The 18,261-nt window shown below is 40.3% G+C and overlaps 1 protein-coding gene across 1 annotated transcript in view; it reads left to right on the top strand.

The window, feature by feature from the left end:
• The window catches only part of CPED1 (cadherin like and PC-esterase domain containing 1), a 153,913-nt gene extending 136,861 nt beyond the window's left edge, over positions 1–17,052 (top strand). Inside the window, exons 18-22 of the mRNA XM_064142046.1 lie at positions 6,534–6,754; positions 7,015–7,116; positions 7,346–7,433; positions 9,308–9,454; positions 14,092–17,052. Of these exons, the coding sequence (XP_063998116.1) occupies positions 6,534–6,754; positions 7,015–7,116; positions 7,346–7,433; positions 9,308–9,454; positions 14,092–14,319 (786 nt within the window). The 3' untranslated portion in view covers positions 14,320–17,052. The remainder of the gene's footprint in view (positions 1–6,533; positions 6,755–7,014; positions 7,117–7,345; positions 7,434–9,307; positions 9,455–14,091) is intronic.
• Positions 17,053–18,261: the final 1,209 nt, after the last annotated feature.

Below are 18,261 nucleotides of genomic sequence, written 5' to 3'. Positions count from 1 at the left end.
AGGGTGGCCACATGGAAAAAACAGGAGCAGCAGCAACAAGGGTGGTGTTATCAGGCAGGCAAGGAGGGTAAAGAGAAAGAGAAACAAGCACTTCCTCTGTTTTTATAGGGGGGCTAGACAGGAAGTAGGGTCAGGTTCAGACCACCCCCAGGGAGGAGTCAAGAGGACCTGGGATCAGGTTCAGACTACCCCCAGGAGGGTTAACCCTTTACATGACCACTGATACTCTTCTGTGACAACTACGAACAGACATCAGAGGTCTCCATCAGGGCTAAGGGGCAGGAACCACAGGTCTCATATACTGCTGTCTTAGTATTAATGACATATTGTTCAAAAATGCTGTGATTTTACTGTGAAAGACATAGCTGGAGTTAAACAACTCTGCTTGATTCTAGTTATACAGACCTGGTGTAGCTCATAGCTACTTGCACACTTAAAGACTTCATGACTGAAATTCAGTAAGGTTGCTCTAATTGACTGATATCTTTGAGGATAACCTACACTTTTGTTCTGGTTTTCTGCACAATCACAAGTCCACTTGGGCTGATTTCCCTCTTCCCCATTTACATCAGGTCTTGACTATTCTTTTAGCAGACCTGCCTCTGAGTGTTCAGATTTTTTTCTAGGGAGACAAACTGCATTCTTCACCAATGTGATGTTGTAATGTATCTCATTCCTAACTCATGCTGCTCAGCCACACTTTCTCCTAGGAATAAGTACATTTCCAGATAGACACAAACACTTAATAGATTAGCTGTCTAATCTAATTGCCTGATCTATTGCTCTGCCTTCTCAAAACAATCTCACTTAAGAATGAAAATGGAGGTGTTCTGAGACTCAGAACTTACTCCTTCAGAGACTGTATGTGTGCAGTCTCATCACTCTCATAATAATACTTGAAGACTTATATCTGGGCCCTGGCAGTAATCTTGTTCTTTCAGTTATACTGACTGCTCTAAGGGAATCTACTCTGACTCCTGATAGGCCTTTCACGTTCTCAGAATATCAGGAAAACAATATACTAAGGCCAGCCTGATATTTTTATATAGTGTCCAGCATCACATAATTTACAGACAAGAACTACCACAAGGTGTGATCACACCCAACTTGTCTCTGGTGGCACCAGTTTACTATGTGATTGCATAGTGCCCTCCCATCTGCAGACCTTGTGTTGTGAAGGGGTTTTGTCTGTGTTTGGGGTAAGATAAGAGGCCAAATTTTAAAGGGTTTTAAATAATTTAATAAGATATACAAAGAGAATTCCCCCCCCCAAACTTATATACATTTAACCCATACAAGTTCTTTGTATGCGGTTGTGAAATTATTTTACAGAATGTCTATTTACAGTAGGATTCAGGAACTTGGTAGAGGTTTGGAAAGGTTTTGGATAGAGAATCATAGAATCATAGAATCAACCGGGTTGGAAGAGACCTCCAACATCATCCAGTCCAACCTAGCACCCAGCCCTAACCAATCAACCAGACCATGGCACTAAGTGCCTCATCCAGTCTTTTCTTGAAGACCCCCAGGGACGGTGCCTCCACCACCTCCCTGGGCAGCCCATTCCAATGGGAAATCACTCTCTGTGTGAAGAACTTCTTCCTAATATCCAGCCTATACCTACCCTGGCACAACTTGAGACTGTGTCCCCTTGTTCTATTGCTGGTTGCCTGGGAGAAGAGGACACCCCCCACCTGGCTACAATGTCCCTTCAGGTAGTTGTAGACAGTAATAAGATCACCCCTGAGCCTCCTCTTCTCCAGGCTAAACAGGCCCAGCTCCCTCAACCTCTCCTCATAGGATTTGTGCTCCAGGCCCCTCACCAGCTTTGTTGCCCTTCTCTGGACATGTTCCAGCACCTCAACATCTTTCTTGAATTGAGGGGCCCAGAACTGGACACAGTACTCAAGGTGTGGCCTGACCAGTGCTGAGTACAGGGGAAGAGTAACCTCCCTCATCCTACTGGCCACACTGTTCCTGATGAGAGAGTCTTGTGGCATGAATGTGTCATGGGTAAAGTCACTGCAATTCTTAGCTGCTCAAATCGAGATTGTTCAGTTACTCACTAGTTGGAGTCACAGTCTCTGTGGTCCCAAACATGCGTAGCAAAAGCTACACTGCTGATCCTCATGGATCTAAATAGTTCAGTTCGAGTATTGGGGCACGCTGTCTGAGAAGGCTCCACGGGCACGATCGGGCTGGGAACGATGAGCTGAAGCAGCAGCTGGCTGGGAGCGCCTTGGTCGATCGTTCCTCTGGATCGGTGCAAAGTACCGTGGGCTGGAGCCGTGCAGCGGTGGTAGCCCCAGGTGGCAAAGAGGCTAGGAGCAGTGGGTGGAGGAGGGTGGCAGGAACACTGAATTGCCCTTTTTATGAGATGTGGGCCGAGATTGATGGTCCTTTGGCCACAGTACTGTCCAATGAGTGTCTGGCAGCAGGCCAAAACATGCCAAATAAGGTAGAGTCCACCGGTCCTGTACCCCCAAATATGGAGAGGGCACAGGTGGGCCCACACACTAAGTGCGTGGGCTTATGCAACCTGTTTACATCAACCTTATATAACCAGGGCAGGCCAGACTCAAAGGTGCCAGGCTTGTTGTGCCCCTTTGTCCACTTAACTTGTTTTCCCCTGGTTTGGACAGGAAAACACCTTTTGGAGGGAAAACATGTCCAGGCAAGCACAGACTTGTAAACAGGCCTATTTGGGCCTATGTGGCCCTCCACCACACCTTGCCAGCTAGGTGCCCCTGAGGAGACTTAAAATTCAGTCATGGATCCACTTCTAATGTGTTTCTGCATGTGTAGGGGTAGAAACTGTGAAACCCTGCAATGCTAAAGTATCACACAGTATCACACAGTATCACAGTATTATTAGGATTGGAAGAGACCTCACAGATCATCAAGTCCAACCCTTTACCACAGAGCTCAAGGCTAGACCATGGCACCAAGTGCCACGTCCAATCTTGTCTTGAACAGCTCCAGAGACGGCGACTCCACCACCTCCCCGGGCAGCCCATTCCAGTGTCCAATGACTCTCTCAGTGAAGAACTTTCTCCTCACCTCCAGCCTAAATTTCCCCTGGTGTAGCTTCAGGCTGTGTCCTCTCGTTCTGGTGCTGGCCACCTGAGAGAAGAGAGCAACCTCCTCCTGGCCACAACCACCCCTCAGGTAGTTGTAGAGAGCAATAAGGTCACCCCTGAGCCTCCTCTTCTCCAGGCTAACCAATCCCAGCTCCCTCAGCCTCTCCTCGTAGGGCTGTGCTCAAGGCCTCTCCCCAGCCTCGTCGCCCTTCTCTGGACGCGCTCAAGCATTTCGATGTCCCTCCTAAACTGGGGGGCCCAGAACTGAACACAGTACTCAAGGTGTGGTACTCATATTGGAGACGGTTTGCTCTGATTTTGACATAAGGTGGTGTGGTTTGTGAAGAGCTGACAGAATGAAGCTCTCAAATGAATCGGAGAGAAAACAGAATTGTATTTGGAAAGAGAAACACAGAAAGGAGTTACAAAGCAAAGACAAAATCCGTAGCGGCCCCCTTGAATCTTCCCCCAACTCAAAACCAAGTCTATGATCCCCAGTGCTCCAATCCCCCCTTCCTAGCGCCTCTGCCATTCATAGGCCTAAACACAAGCCTCTGGAGGCCACAAAACAGGCCTGCTCCTTACATGCTTGTCCCGATAAAAGCAGCTCCCGCCTGGCACAGGGCTGGAGGAGAAGGAAAGGAGAGTGAGCTGACCTCACCGTGAGTTTATAAAGAGGTAGCAGAACTATGGGATTGAATAACAGTCCTCTAGTCCCTAGAGGATTTTGAACCCTATAGTTCCCAACCTGGGACAGGTGGGGAAACAGAGAAATTGATAAATTGATCTCAGTCTTTCATGCTCTGCTATGTTTGAGATGATGGAAATATTTAAAATGGCATTTCACACTTAAATTTCTAGAGAATGGCAAAACAAGACATCTGTGCATCATGTCCATTAGCCTTTTTTTCTGTCTAGGGTGTTGTATTTTACACCAAATGCAGTTAGAAGGAGAAAATATATATCAGAATCTTAGTCACAGCAGAATGAAGAGTGAAATGAAAGTGCTGCATTTGCCAAACGAGTGTAATTAATATTACAAAGGATCTGAATACGCCTCTTTGAAACTAGAAATCCCCGTGTGCAGTGATAACAAAGTGGCATCATATGAATCATAGAACCATAGAATCATAGAATCAACCAGGTTGGAAGAGACCTCCAAGATCATCCAGTCCAACCTAGCACCCAGCCCTATCCAGTCAACTAGACCATGGCACCGAGTGCCTCATCCAGTCTTTTCTTGAACACCTCCAGGGACGGTGCCTCCACCACCTCCCTGGGTGGCCCATTCCAATGGGAAATTGCTCTCTCTGTGAAGAACTTCCTCCTAACATCCAGCCTAAGTAGAGAAACAATCTGGCATGTTCTACCAACTGCTCTCTGTATGTGACCTGGTAGAGCCTGTTTGTTTTTCTGCTAATGATATGTTGTGTTTGTACAGAGATGTTCTCACCCACATAGCAGGTTAATGATATCCTTGCCTGCTAATATCTGAGAACTGCTTTTTTAATAGATATACATCTAGACACTACAGTGATTGATTTATGAAACAGAGATTAAAACAACATGGAGATAGACTGTAGAGATTAAGAGATTTTGCAAGTTAAAAGAATTGTTGTTTAAAACCTCAAGTTAACCTACTTTAGAATTAGGACATACTGTAATCATGGACTGCCTTCCTAACTGCAAATAATTGTATGCATATTTGTGTTGGTCAAAGAAGGAAGGAGGGACTGTCCAACCAGTCTTTCCAAGGACTCAAGGATCTTTGATTTCTGTGAATCTTATTAAGTGTGTTTTAAAGAGGTTACAATATTAAAATAGTTAGAAATTCCCTTGGATGTGGGTGAAATATTTGTGCAGCACAAGCATGAAAAATAGTTAAGAACTTTTTCTATATAGCACCTTTGAGAAGTTCAGGACAAGGATCTTCAAGGTTGAAGAGCCTTGGTGTGCTCAGTGCTTCATTTCATTTATTCTCTACCATGCATAATCTATCTAAAGTTTCTCTGCATCCCACAATGGGCAAAGCATAGGAAGTTCAAGTCACTGTCATGCCCATTCTTGGCTCTGCCACCATTATCAGTATATGTTAATCTGAAACTGATTCAGTTCCGTGGGTATCATCATTGGCATACTGCTGTGCCTTATTTTTAGTCACAGTGATGTCATAGTGGAAAGTGCAATCAGTTCCTAAAACTGTGACATTCCTGAAGAGAACAGATAGAGATGCATTGTATTTGAGAAGTCTAAGATGCTTTCTCCACATAATATATCTAAGAGAAGCTTAAACATATAATCTTGTCTAGTTTGAACTTTACTTATGTAACCAAATATTCTAAATGGAAGTTCTAAAACATCAAACCCCAAATTAAGTTAAAAACTCAAACAACAAAATCCTAACTTATGGGATGCCGACTACTCCGAGTGCCAGAGGAGACAGGAGAAGTTGCATAGTGCTGTGGAGAGAAAAGGACTATTAGTATGCTATGGCTCTATGGGGTTTCTAACTTCAGTTCCTCTATATGGACTTCTGGCTGAGGTGCCTGTGGCTATAACTGATGACACACACAGTTTTATTAGCAAATCATGCTGAACCTGAGCTCTTTCCCCCTTTGGACTCTTATTGCTTACATATTGTCTTTAGCTGGAGGAAATGCTAGTCCTAACCACTAAAAATAGGGCAGTTACATTAAAAAATCCACATATTCAGTTCTGTGGTCTCCACATGCAGAGATATTTATTTTGTCATCAGAATCTATAGAATGAGTAGGAGCAAGCCCAAATGTGACTTCTTCATTCATTTGGAAGCTCAGAGTAGTCCAGTACTTGAAGTACTTCTGCCATCCTGACAGCACTTCTAACTCACTTCAAGCCTCCCTTCCTGGTGATCACATCACACGTGCCAGCACTCTAATCTGATTATCTCCCACCAAAATAACCCCCTTTTCTTCCCACTTGGAAACTGCAGAAAGCTGCATTCATTGGCTTACATGTGTGTTAGTTTGGGGTAAATGCCAATGAATGACATTTATTGAAGACAGACATTAATCAAGATGTGCTGTGTAGGAACAAACAACACGCAAAGCTGGAGGAACGGAAGTAGGAAGCTGCAAGGAATCACGAGAGGCTTCATACTAGCAATTAGAAGTAAATGTGAACTTAAGCATAAGAAATGGTCAACAAGGATGAAAAATGCAGGGCTAATTGTGCACCCCTAAGTACCTAAAACCTGTACTTTTCATCTTTGAAACACGTAATATATTTTTGTGTTAATTATATCACACAGACTTTGATAAAGGTGAACTTTGGTATTAGATGTTAGGGACGGAGAATTGGCAGCTCAGAGTGGTATTTCATGAACCCAATTGTCTGTACTCTGTTCTTAGCTTTTGGATTTTGGAAGGTACAACTTCTAAATAAGCAAACTTTTTTTTTTCTTTTCATCCAAAGATTCTTTTCATAGGTGACTCAACTAACAGAGGTATGATGTACTATCTAATAGAAAGAGTGAATAAGACTCTTCAGGAATGGCAAAAGACTCATGATGTTAAATGTTATCATAATATCAATGAGGGAAAAACATTTATCAGCTACTCTTACTACCCTCAGTTTTGGATGAAAGCAAACCAGAGACCGACCTTTGAAAAAGCACTAGAACAACTGCTGCAGAGGTATTGTACCAAGTTTGTTGCTGGCTTGTTTTGTATTCTCTCTCTATTTACAAATGTGTTTCATGCACTTTGCTATTAAAGTCATCAAACAAGTGTAACATGTGCAGATGACATTGTGTGGTTGAAAAATAGTAGAAAATTACATCAGGCCTCTGATCAGGTCGCCAGATACAGTTCACTGAAATGCAATGCAATGCAGTTAAAATGTTTGCCATCTGTTTTAAGGCCAACATGTGTTGTTTTTCCTTTCTGGGTTTCAGATCACGTCCCCTGGAGAACACAGACCAGACCGTATTAATTGTAGGTGGTGTTCAGTGGCTTAATTCCAATCACTTACAGATTATCCAAAAAGTGTTGAACAGGTAATAGTCTGTGCTTGGTGTTACTCCAAGTCTTGACATGAAAAATTAAGAGAAACAACTTTTTTTTTTTTTTTTTACATTAAGTTAAAATTAAATTTTCAATGTATGAAATTTCATTTGTTTTCACAAGGATGTGCAGTTAGACAGCTTTGGGGAAATAAAAATGCAATGCTCTTTGATGTGTCTGTTAAATAAAATGTGTTTTCTTTCTTCATAATTTGCTATGCAGGGAAAATCTATCAAATATCCTGGTAATTGTCAAATCCATAGGGATGGGCTTTCACCTCCCAGTGGATGGAATACATTCTCTATCACAGGTAAGCTACAGTACTTTTAAAGTGCATTTTCATGGAAGACTTGTAATTTCAGCAATAATTTTGCTGTCTGGTCAAAACATGTTACATCCTCTGCTGAGCAAGCTTTAAGTGGATCAAAGGAAGATTAATGATTCTATTTGCTCAGACTGCTTGCTAATATGGGTTCAAAGCAATTTGCCTTATTTTGTGGATTCTGCTGCAATCAGAGCAGCATTCAAGACATTGTTGTGTTCATTCAGCCATCCCAAGACCAGAAGAAGCTCCAATATTAAGCTTGCTGCCAAAGTTGAGAAATCAAGCTGGGGATGCATAGGTTGCTCTTTGTACTACATCAAGCACAAGCCCTTCCCAAGCTTTCTCCATGGTTACTGCTGGATCAGATTCACTGGTCTGGCTTCATTGCATGGCTTTCCATAAATCTATCTTAACCAGCCTATGAAGTCAGAACATTAGAGAGCTGCTGGAATGTACCAGTGAATCTAACCTATTATTTGTGCATTAATAGGATGTTACAGTCAATTTAAATCTTATCCAAGGCTCCCAGAGTAACAGATGGACTCATTTCAATGTGCTGTGTAACTCCTTCAACTCAGTACTTTTATTTACAATTTGGGTGATGGTTCTCTACTGAACATACATAAAATGCATGACTGAGTTGGGACTGGGAAGTACCAGAGGGCAGAATGGAGTAAAGATGCCTACCAGAACTTCATGTAATGATTCAACTATTCACAGGTGTGGAAAAGAGAAAATTATTACTTTTGATAGTTTATATGCAACACTCCAGTCACTGGGGACTGACACCCACATCTTTTTGTGATCATAACACACTGCTGTGTTCATTGTGTGACTTACTTTTATTCCTGCCCTTCTTATTGCTATAGTGACTGCCCTGAAAGATTTTGTGCTTTCTATCTAAGTTATTACTATCTGCCTTGTCTTACTGGATATCTTCTTATTGAGACCTACCATTTCCTTAATTTATCTGGGTGACCAAACTAGGGTACAGTAGGGAAATTATTGTCATCAATATGAAGAAACGTCATAGCTCCTGCCACAGTTTTCATCAGAGTTCAGTCCTAGGAGGAGGAATCAGAACTTTGAAGGTATGTAAGGTGAAGATAGAAATATTAAAGGCTTCCTAGGACTATAATTTTCTGTTTCTCATCCAGTAAGCTTGTAAAACTGCAGAAATTAAATACAGTGCACAAGCAACATTCTTTTCCCTTTCAGTATTGGAATCATATGTCAAATTAACCCTGTCACTTAGGTGTTCTGGACTTCTGAATTACCACAGCTACTCTCAAAGCCCTTCTGTCTGCAGTGTCAAATCCCCCACCTTGCCAAATGTATGGCTGACTTTTTTTCTTCTTCTTGTCTTCCTGCAGTATGTTGAGAAATAAGAATCTGTTCTTCAGTATAACCATTTATAAGATGCTCATGACCCAATATTTCTTTTTAAGCAAAAGTCTCAATTACTTTCATTTGAAGCTGATTATTTTTCCTACCAGAACAGTTTCACCATTTCTTGCAGACAATGTATATATAGTTACATAATATATAGTGCCAGATTTTTTAAAATATTATTATTATCACCTCATATTATCCAAGTAGTTACCCAGTAATTATATTTCAAACTCCGCTGAAATTTTCCTATGAAGGAAGCTGAAAAGTAATTATAAGTTCTGCAAAAGTCTACAACAGCATTGGAGTAAAAGCTGTTTTCAAGAGTGAATTTATGGTAATTCACGTCTGAAGTATAAAATAATTGTTTTATTCAAAATTAAGCTTTGCTGTTCATTTCCATGACAGAATACAATAGCCTTTAAACAGTCATTCTGATGAGACATTGCAATATTTTATCTGGAATGCAGGCAGAAGTGCAAAACCTGTGGAATGAAAACTTGATTATTCTGGATACAGCAAAAAGTTTTGGCTATGAAGTTGTTGACACCTTTGTCATCACCATGGGACGTTATAAAGAATTCCTGCAAGGGAAATGTGGCTGCCATTTCCATGAGGTAATAGCTTTACACTTATAACACTCTCTGGTATTTATGAGAGGTTTTAGCTATCAGCTGCTTAGGAACAAAGAAAGCATACAAGATACGTATTCATAACTGAAAGTTAGGCCTGAATAAATTGCTGTTTGTACAGCAGCATATGTGCCTCACTGCTCTTGTGCAGCACTTGTGCAGCACTGCCCAAGGACAAGCTGAACTGCTTGAGAAGTGCTTATTCCTTGAAACAAGAACATGCTCATTTCTCTGCAAGTATAACCCACATAAAAAGATGTTGCATCTTTTCCAGGTTCTTATAGTATTTTCTATGCATTACATATCCCTACTGCTTCTTTATGGACCCAGTTTGTCTTTTGCCATACTTCAGTCTCACAGGTTTTTGTCTGAAACTTTTCTCAATTAGCAGCTCAGCAGCCTCACATCAAACCTTAGATGTGTTTAAAAATGGAGGTTAAAATTGAAAGACCAATCTTACTACCATATATCTGTTTTCACATCTCAGAACCATGGAAGAATAGAATTATAGAATCATTTTGGTTGGAGAAGATCATCAAGTCCAACTGTTAATCCAACACTGCTATTACACCAGTAAACCACATCCCTAAGCACCATATCTACATGTCTTTTTAATTCCTCCAGGGATGGTGAATCTGCCACTTCTCTGGACATCATGTTCCAGTGTTTTACAACCCTTTCTGTGGAAACCATTTCCATAATACGCAGCCTAATCCTTCTGTGGTGATTTAAAACTAATAACTTAGCTTAGTGTCTTAATTCTAAACAAGAACAGGAAAATTCCAGAAACATTGAGTAAAAAACAGTAAAAGGGTAAATAAAATAGGGGATTTGGTACAAAAGAAAAATAATGATGAGTCTATATCATTCCATTCACTCCCTGATTAGGGTAAAGTTTACTGCATAAACTATTCTAGTTTCTTCTCCTTTTGGCTTCTTCTGTCTGTGATTCTGCTTTGCATTGCTCCCTTTTCCCTTTCCTGACCTTCTGCTATGTATTGTGTCTGGGAGGTACTGGAAAGGGAAGGGAAAGAGGGGGAGAAGGAGGCTGCTGGTAGCCCACTCCAGACTTGTCCAGAGGGCTGGGGAATAATACAAGGGGGTTCTTGTGTGGTTTCTGAACTGTAAATAGATGTAAATATATGTTGTACATATTACTTGCATTTTATGCTTCTAGATTTTAGCTTGCTCTTTGTAAATATATCTCCATTTTGCTTCCAAGCCTTCTGAGCTAGTCTGATGATTTATTTTGGGAGTAATTTCAACCCATCACACCTTCTCTGGTACCACCTGAGACTGTTTCTTCTTATCCTATTGCTTGTTATTTGGAAGGTCAGACTGACCCTCTAAGTTAGTTATAATGATTGACTATACAAATAGAAGTGTAAGTTGCTTGTTCTCACTCATGGTTTCCTTCTTCAGATACCCACAGTATACTCTAGAAAACAAAGTATACTGTGACTTATTAAACCCCAGAGCAGTTTAAACCAAACAAACTGAAATTCAGTGGTGATGATAGTAAAATTCATGCACAGCCTTCAGAATGTTTTTGCAGCATCTGCTGTGCAGGGACCAGCATAGCAAGCCTAACTAGTGGACTATATTTTCAGCCACAGCAGTCACCTTTACATGAAGCAGAATTAAAAAAACCCAAACAATCTAGCAACTATAAGGCATTTATCTTTCTCCTTAAATATCACAGAGATACGGTGAATAGAATGTCTGTTGGACAACAAATGCATTCCCAAAAGAGAATGGGGAAACAGTCAGCTGTCACAAGTTGGGATTCTGCTCCGGTATGAGGATCCCTGGGATTGACCGCAGGTTTGGGAGTATTATCAGACCCTTCTGACCTCACAGCTGTGCTGTGTGTCAGCCTCACAGCTGGTTTCCACCCAAGGCTCCTCAGCAGGTTATGTGTTTTCAGCCCATTACTGTGGCCTCTGTCCTGCTTTGGGACCAAACACAGCAGGTGTGGTTAACCAATCCTTTAATCTACTCTGCTGAGTACATGAGAGAGGCACAGACAGAGCTGGAAAAGAGGGAGTAAGTCACAGAGCAGATATTTATACAATGAATAAATAGGCCCATGGAGTAAATGCTTCCCTCCGTTTCACCCAGATGGCTTATATTGACCCTCTTTTGTCTAGAACCCAGATGTTGGTGTCTTTATGGGTCACTGCTGATGCTCACCATTTCCACAGAACTTTTCAATGAGGCAGAGGGCTTCAAAGTGAAATATTTCAAATACTTTGTATGGAACTGGGTGGAAAACAGCAGGGCACGGTCGGTCATGAGCATTTTTCATGCACTCCTCCATCATTTTATATGAGGTCATGTGCATATTTGGCCTTGGTTTTCTGCTGGAGAAATCTCAACAGAGAATATGTGTTTCTGGGGAGGATCAGGGGAGAATTTGGCTCACAGAACTGTTGTTAATGAGGCTCGAGAGGTCACTGTACCTGAGAGAAATATAGCTGCACCCAGGAGAATCTGTCAGTCCCCAGAAACCAGACTTGATTCTTGAGGAAAGCATAAAGAAAGTCCTTGAATGGTTTTGATACCTCATTAGTTGTAGCAGTTTTGTCATCAGTTTATATCTACATCCTGGCAAGTGGAATTTCATCAGGTGCTGAAGCAGTTTGCATTAGAAAAGTGGCCTTTTGCCTCCGAGAACAACGCCAAGAACACTATGTAAAACACCAGCAGTTTTCGTGTTTTACGGAACCAAACGAGACAGATTAAATATACTGCTTTGTACTCTCTCTTAAAAAATGGCCTACTAAACTTCCAGAAGATGGAGCTCCTCTGCAAATGCCATCTGAACTAAACTATAGCCATGCAGGAATGGAGGACTTGTTCTACGGAATGTTCGGTGCAGTCAGGTCGGTGCAGTCAAATGCATTTGGCTGTTCTCATTTAGCTCTCGCTAACTGGCCAAGACAAAGCTATTTCTCCTGGTTGTCCTGATGAATTATTTGAGTTCCTACCTGCCTGCTTCAGAGGGTCTATGCACACATGCAAACCTGATTTTTAAATTATTTCTTCACAAATGCTTATGGGGAAGTAGATTGAACAGAAGTTAAAAAGACTTTTATGGAACCTATTTTTTTTTAATTTAGATTTGCTTCCTAATTTAATGGCGATGAAATCATGGTCACAGCATAAATCTAGCAAACCTGGGGTTATGGTATCTTAGTGACTGGTTGCTGGATGAACATTAGGTTGCATTCCTGGGAGATTATGCCTAACATGAATGCAGTTTGGGTGACTGGTTCTAGGTGGCATCGTTTTGAAATACTTTTAAGATCTAAGGCACTAATTTAGAAAAATTAACCTTCATAAAAACAAATAACAGCCCTTGACTTAGCTGTATCAAATTGATCAGAGGATATATTAATTTTCTACATGGATAATGTTCTAACCCATCCAGCTCCCTCACAGGCTCTCTGCCCAGCTTTTTCAAGCCTTTGCACGTGTTATTCCTTCACTCACGTTTAACTGTATATGATTTCTTTCATTTGCTGTGATCTTCGCTACATATGAACCTTGCCTTCGATTGTTCAGTGGCATTAAATGTTTAAAAGTTGTCATATTTCTGCATAAATTTATGCATTAATAAATGAAGCCTGATTTCTAAGTGTGCTGTGATTGATAACAGCAGGAAAAATGATCAGCATCAGAGATATCAAGACAGCATATATTTAGTCTTTTAGATATAAGTTAACCACTTGGCCCTGTTTCTGCATTCTCTGGGTTTGCCAGTGACTGAGTTGAAGTCCTATGTTCTGTATCTGCCAAGGTCTTGAAGTTTTGGCTCTCTTGAAGATGCTTCATTATTCATCAGGGACTGCATGATCTCTAAGATTAGACTTCTGGCATCTCACAGGAGCACATAATCCCAGTCATTAGGCCCCAGATAACCATACCTTTCACTTGCTGTCTCATCGGTCCTATGTCAGTTGTTTATTCCATACCAATTGAACATGATAATCCCAGAGCATTATACATATTTGGAGGGCCAAGGAGGAGCATTCTTCTGCAATGTGATGCCACAAGGAGAAGGATGTTAAACTGCACCATAACTCCTCTTGGAGAAATGTGACACATGAGTGTTTTCACTTCAACATGGAACTGGAAAAAGTCTGCATCAAGGCCTGACTGTGAGACATTCTCATTTGGCTCACATCTGAGACATGGCGTGTGTTCCTTGCACTCTTGGGATCAAAGAAAGATTTAAGCCTTCCTGCAAGTCAGGGCTGTCCTGAGTTTATTTTTCACCCTGGTAAATACACAGTCAAGCTGCTAAGTTTGAGTTTTGTTGTTAAGGTAAATTGTCCCTAATAAAGAGATGGAGTCTAATATGCAAAGGCACTTCAGCTTCAAGCAACTGAGTACAATGGGCTTATATATCTAGATTTCAAGGCTTAAGTGAATAAGATGTTGCACTTTAGTATGTAACGTAACAAGTTGGCCCATCAGAATAGTGTTTACGAGCAACTTGCACCTCAAGAGAAGAGCATCAGATCCTGCTTTGTGGAGAACTGTCTCAGCATTTCTGTACACCCATCTCTGTATCTTGTGCAGACAGAAAACACTCAAACATGCCAATTCTTTTGCAGGTGGTGAAATCCAATCCCTCTGAAGAAAGTCCACAGATAACAATGATGTTATCAAGGCACTATACACTGGGGAAATATTTCAGCAGTCAAAGCAAGCCATCACAACTGCAAGACTATGAAAAAAATTCTGAGTCCCCATATCATGTCCGAGGTCCAATAAATCAAGTTTATTCTGAAATCCTTCTCAGCAGGCTCTGTGCAAGGAAGAGAGAGTTTGTCAGCACATAGCCTCTCTTGGATATAGAATTTGGGACTGCATCCACTACCTGAGTGGCAATTGAAGGACCATGGTGAATTAATGACATGCTTCTTTAGTTGGCTGAACACACACCAAATGACATATAAGCTATATGGCATTTTCCCTAAAACTTTATGAGATGAAGATGTGACCTGGCAACTCTGTGGTGTCAAAATGGAAGATGGAGGTTGCAAAGGAGAGAAGGAAGGAAGCTACTTGAATGGTTGCCAAAGGATAGAACAGCTGTAGCACAAGAAACTGTCTATTAATGATAGTAAAGACAGAGAAATGCATACACTTGAACAATTTGGAAAGGACTGCTTTAGCTCTTCAGCGCTATCTAGTTTTGTATTAATAGAGATGCTATATTTGAATGTATTTAGAAACTGGTTACATTCCATTTTAAAGAGCTTTAACTTGGTTTATACAATTTTTAAAGGTCTGGTATCATTTTCCTGATGACACCAAGTTTTGAACTGTAGTGTTTTTAGTGAAAACACACCCTTTCTTTTGTACCTTAGGTGGGACAGATGTTCTAAAGCTAATGTAGGGATATATTACTTAGACTTGAGACCGATTTTAGCTGTCTCAATGTAACCTGTAAATACAGTGAATATATCAACATAACTTTATTTGTGGTCCCAGTTTAGAAGAGTGACCATATGCAGGGAGTGTTTAGCTCAGTGACTACTTTGGCCTGTAAGCCAAGCAAGTATTCTCCCTGCATGGCAGTGCCATTTCTTATAAAATGTGCTATTTTTCTATAAAATACTTGCCAATGTATGAAGCCACTATCATGACCAGAAGAATATCCACTTTGCAAGCACACATAAGCACTTTGGGATTTAGTTTTTAGTCTGTCATAGAGAATGTCTGACAGCAGAAGAACATAACGCCTGCGTCTCAAGCTTGGCAGGGATAAGACCTTCTCTGAATAATAGTTTTATCCTGTAGCCCAGCTGGATCACAAATATTTGCCTACTCTGGGTGGATCCCAAGTGGGGGACTGGCTGCTGATTCTCTGATGCACTCGTGGCAGCATACTCATTCAACTTTGTGGTGTCCTGATGGGAAACCAAGTATAGTCCAGGCTTAGCACCTGGCTGGTGGGTTTATGGCACTCCATAAAACCATTCTTCTTACAAATTACCCAGTTATGGATTTTTTATAAATCCAGTCATGAAGTAGGCAATCAAGCCACTGATCTCTCCTACCATGCACTAGAGAAAGGAGTTGGAATGTGGTAAGTACAAATCTAATAAAGGATCCTCACAATTTTATATATAATCCTCTACTAGCATCTTCTGCCTTTAGGAAAGGAAGCCACAAGCAATTCAGGCAATAAATTATATTGCAAAACTAATCACCATCTTATTTGCCTTAGTAGCACACAAAGGGACTGCCCTTTGTGTAATATAGAATTAATATAGAAAGGGGCTGCCCTTTGTGTAATATAGAATTAGGGGCAGAAATTCACAAGACTACATTTAGGTTTTGCCAAAGATCCTCAAACTCAACACAGCTAAAGTTAGGGAAATTCTTTCTCCTTCAAGTAAGATGTGTAGTGATATGATGAGAAGTTGCCATTTGCAGTATGGCATTTGGCTTCCCTAGCTAATAGAAGGATACTCAAAAAGAAGATCTGATGTATCTATTTTAGGAGAACTTCCACTATATTGACAAAGCTCCTAATTTAGACCATGATGTTACATTTTCACAGACAATGTGATTATCTCTGTTTCTGTGTAATATGCTGCTGTTGTGCTTACAGTAAATGTCCTTGAATTTCTGTGTAAGGTTTTCCCTGGCATGAAGCTTTGCGTGGAAGACAGGCCAGGAGCTTTGCGTGAGTACTGAAAATCTCAGTGTTTGGTTTTGAGTAATATGATTATCTAAGGGATATAATTGTATGGAAATTATGTAATATATAATCTTGGGTCTGGAACTCCAGGGCTGCACAGCTGTAATGTTTAAAGATGTAGTATCATGTAATTAATATCAATAGATGCAAAAAGCAGCTTTTGGTATTAAGGTGATCAATGATAGGTATATTACAATCCTGAGTCTGTTAGAGTTAGGGGTTCTTTTAGCTCGTTTAAATCCAAATGCTGTTAATGTTATTCTTCTGTACACAACTATTTTTAAAGCATGAACTGGTTTTCCATGTTTGGGGTGTTCTTTTTGTTTAATCAAAGCCTATCACTGAAGCATCAGCTATAATGATGACAATGAAATAGCTGACTTTGTTATGCTGTAGCTGATAACAGCAAACGTGCAATTCATCACTTTGATTTCACTATGAAATGGTTTACATTAGATGTCTTAATATTTTCCAAATCTTGATATTTTTAATAGGTATCAAGTGGAAATTTTCCTGTGTGTTTTCTATTTTTTACATGCCAGTGTACATATATATATGTGTGTGTGTGTGTGTGCCTGTACAAAGTCATTGGTACAATTTGCAAACTGATCTTTACTTAAATGAGTTCTTTGATGATTTTTTTTCCAATGATAAACATAATCCACGTCATTTTAAGAATAAGCAAAACAAACACAGACTAAAACAGGCATGAAGACATACTTTTGTTATTTAACTATTAAATATATCTAGCCCATGTAGGGATGTGAAAGGTGACAGTTGTGATTGGCATGGGGGCATCACTTGCTCATACACATGAAAATTTACAGATTAAGACAATAAAATGATTACTGTTTGAATTCCAGTGAGACTATATGTGTTTCTGTCAATAGTTTACTCTAGAATTATCACATCTACTGTCATATTTTGCCTGAATAAGTATTAAGGTGTTCCTATCATAATGAGATTGTAGGATTATTTTGCCCTTGAATATTTTCTTTGGTCCTGTTACTTACCATTAAAACAGCAAGGACCTAATTGCCAAGGTGAGTTCCATTTCCTAAACCAGGTATAAGCAAATGAAAACCAAAAGGAAACAAAACAAAATGAGTGGCCTTGGAACTGGTGGTAGGGTTGAAATAATGAAGCTAGGTAACAAGTACCCCACGAAGTGGTGTTTCCTGCTCAGTGTCTGCCCAGCAGCACATGGAGTTTAGAGTGTGGAACCAGGGTATACTTTAAGCTACAGATACTCTGATCCACAGAGCTATTGCTACAGCCCTTAAAACTTTATCTGAAGTTGCAGTATGACATACCAGTGTCTAATGAGTTATAACTCCTACTTTCTGATATAATTCCATAGATGTTGGACAGTCATTTGGGTTTGAGTCTTAGATGAAAACCATCATCAAGTCCATCTCAGTGAGCATCTTCAGAATAACTGGCTATAATACAAAATATTTCCATATCTGTATAGAATTGCCTTGACAATTCAGCTCTGCTGTCAGAGAGATTGTATTTCTGATGTAGCAAGGAGCTGAAAGAATGGACTACAACTACTATTTTTACACTTAGTACACATTTCACAATGTTAATCTTTAGAGTAATCTCTTTCACACCACTGAATATATGGCCTATTTTTCTCTTCTGTGATGTATTAAAGAGACATCAAAGCAGGGCATTCAATTACTTCAAGACTGAAATAACCACTAATAGTTGTGCTTCTGTTGCTATGTTGAGTCGAAGAGAATGCTTTGAAGATGTAGATATGTGTGATATTAAGTTGACTGCAGTCCAGGGATCTTTCACATTACTTCTTTAGAGTAAAGCAATTTCTTAGAGGTGCAGTGAGCTATTTGGCATAGAGTCAAACTGCTAAACAAGCCTCTGTAGGCTCACATGAAAAATACAGTCTTACCTTTTTGTGTGCCTGCTTAGCTTTGCATCTGGCTTGTTTTAGCTGACTGTTATGACCTGCTCTATATCACATCAGCTTTTCTTTCAGGAAAAAGATGACATTTCTGTGCCATTGTAGAACTTTTGGAAATCTGAGAGACTATTGTTGCACGTTCAG

The sequence above is a fragment of the Pogoniulus pusillus genome, chromosome 4 (assembly GCF_015220805.1).
Source record: "Pogoniulus pusillus isolate bPogPus1 chromosome 4, bPogPus1.pri, whole genome shotgun sequence".
Taxonomy (NCBI): Eukaryota; Metazoa; Chordata; class Aves; order Piciformes; family Lybiidae; genus Pogoniulus; species Pogoniulus pusillus.
The sequence above is the reverse complement of the archived record's forward strand: the minus strand, read 5'-3'. Positions and strand labels throughout refer to the sequence as shown.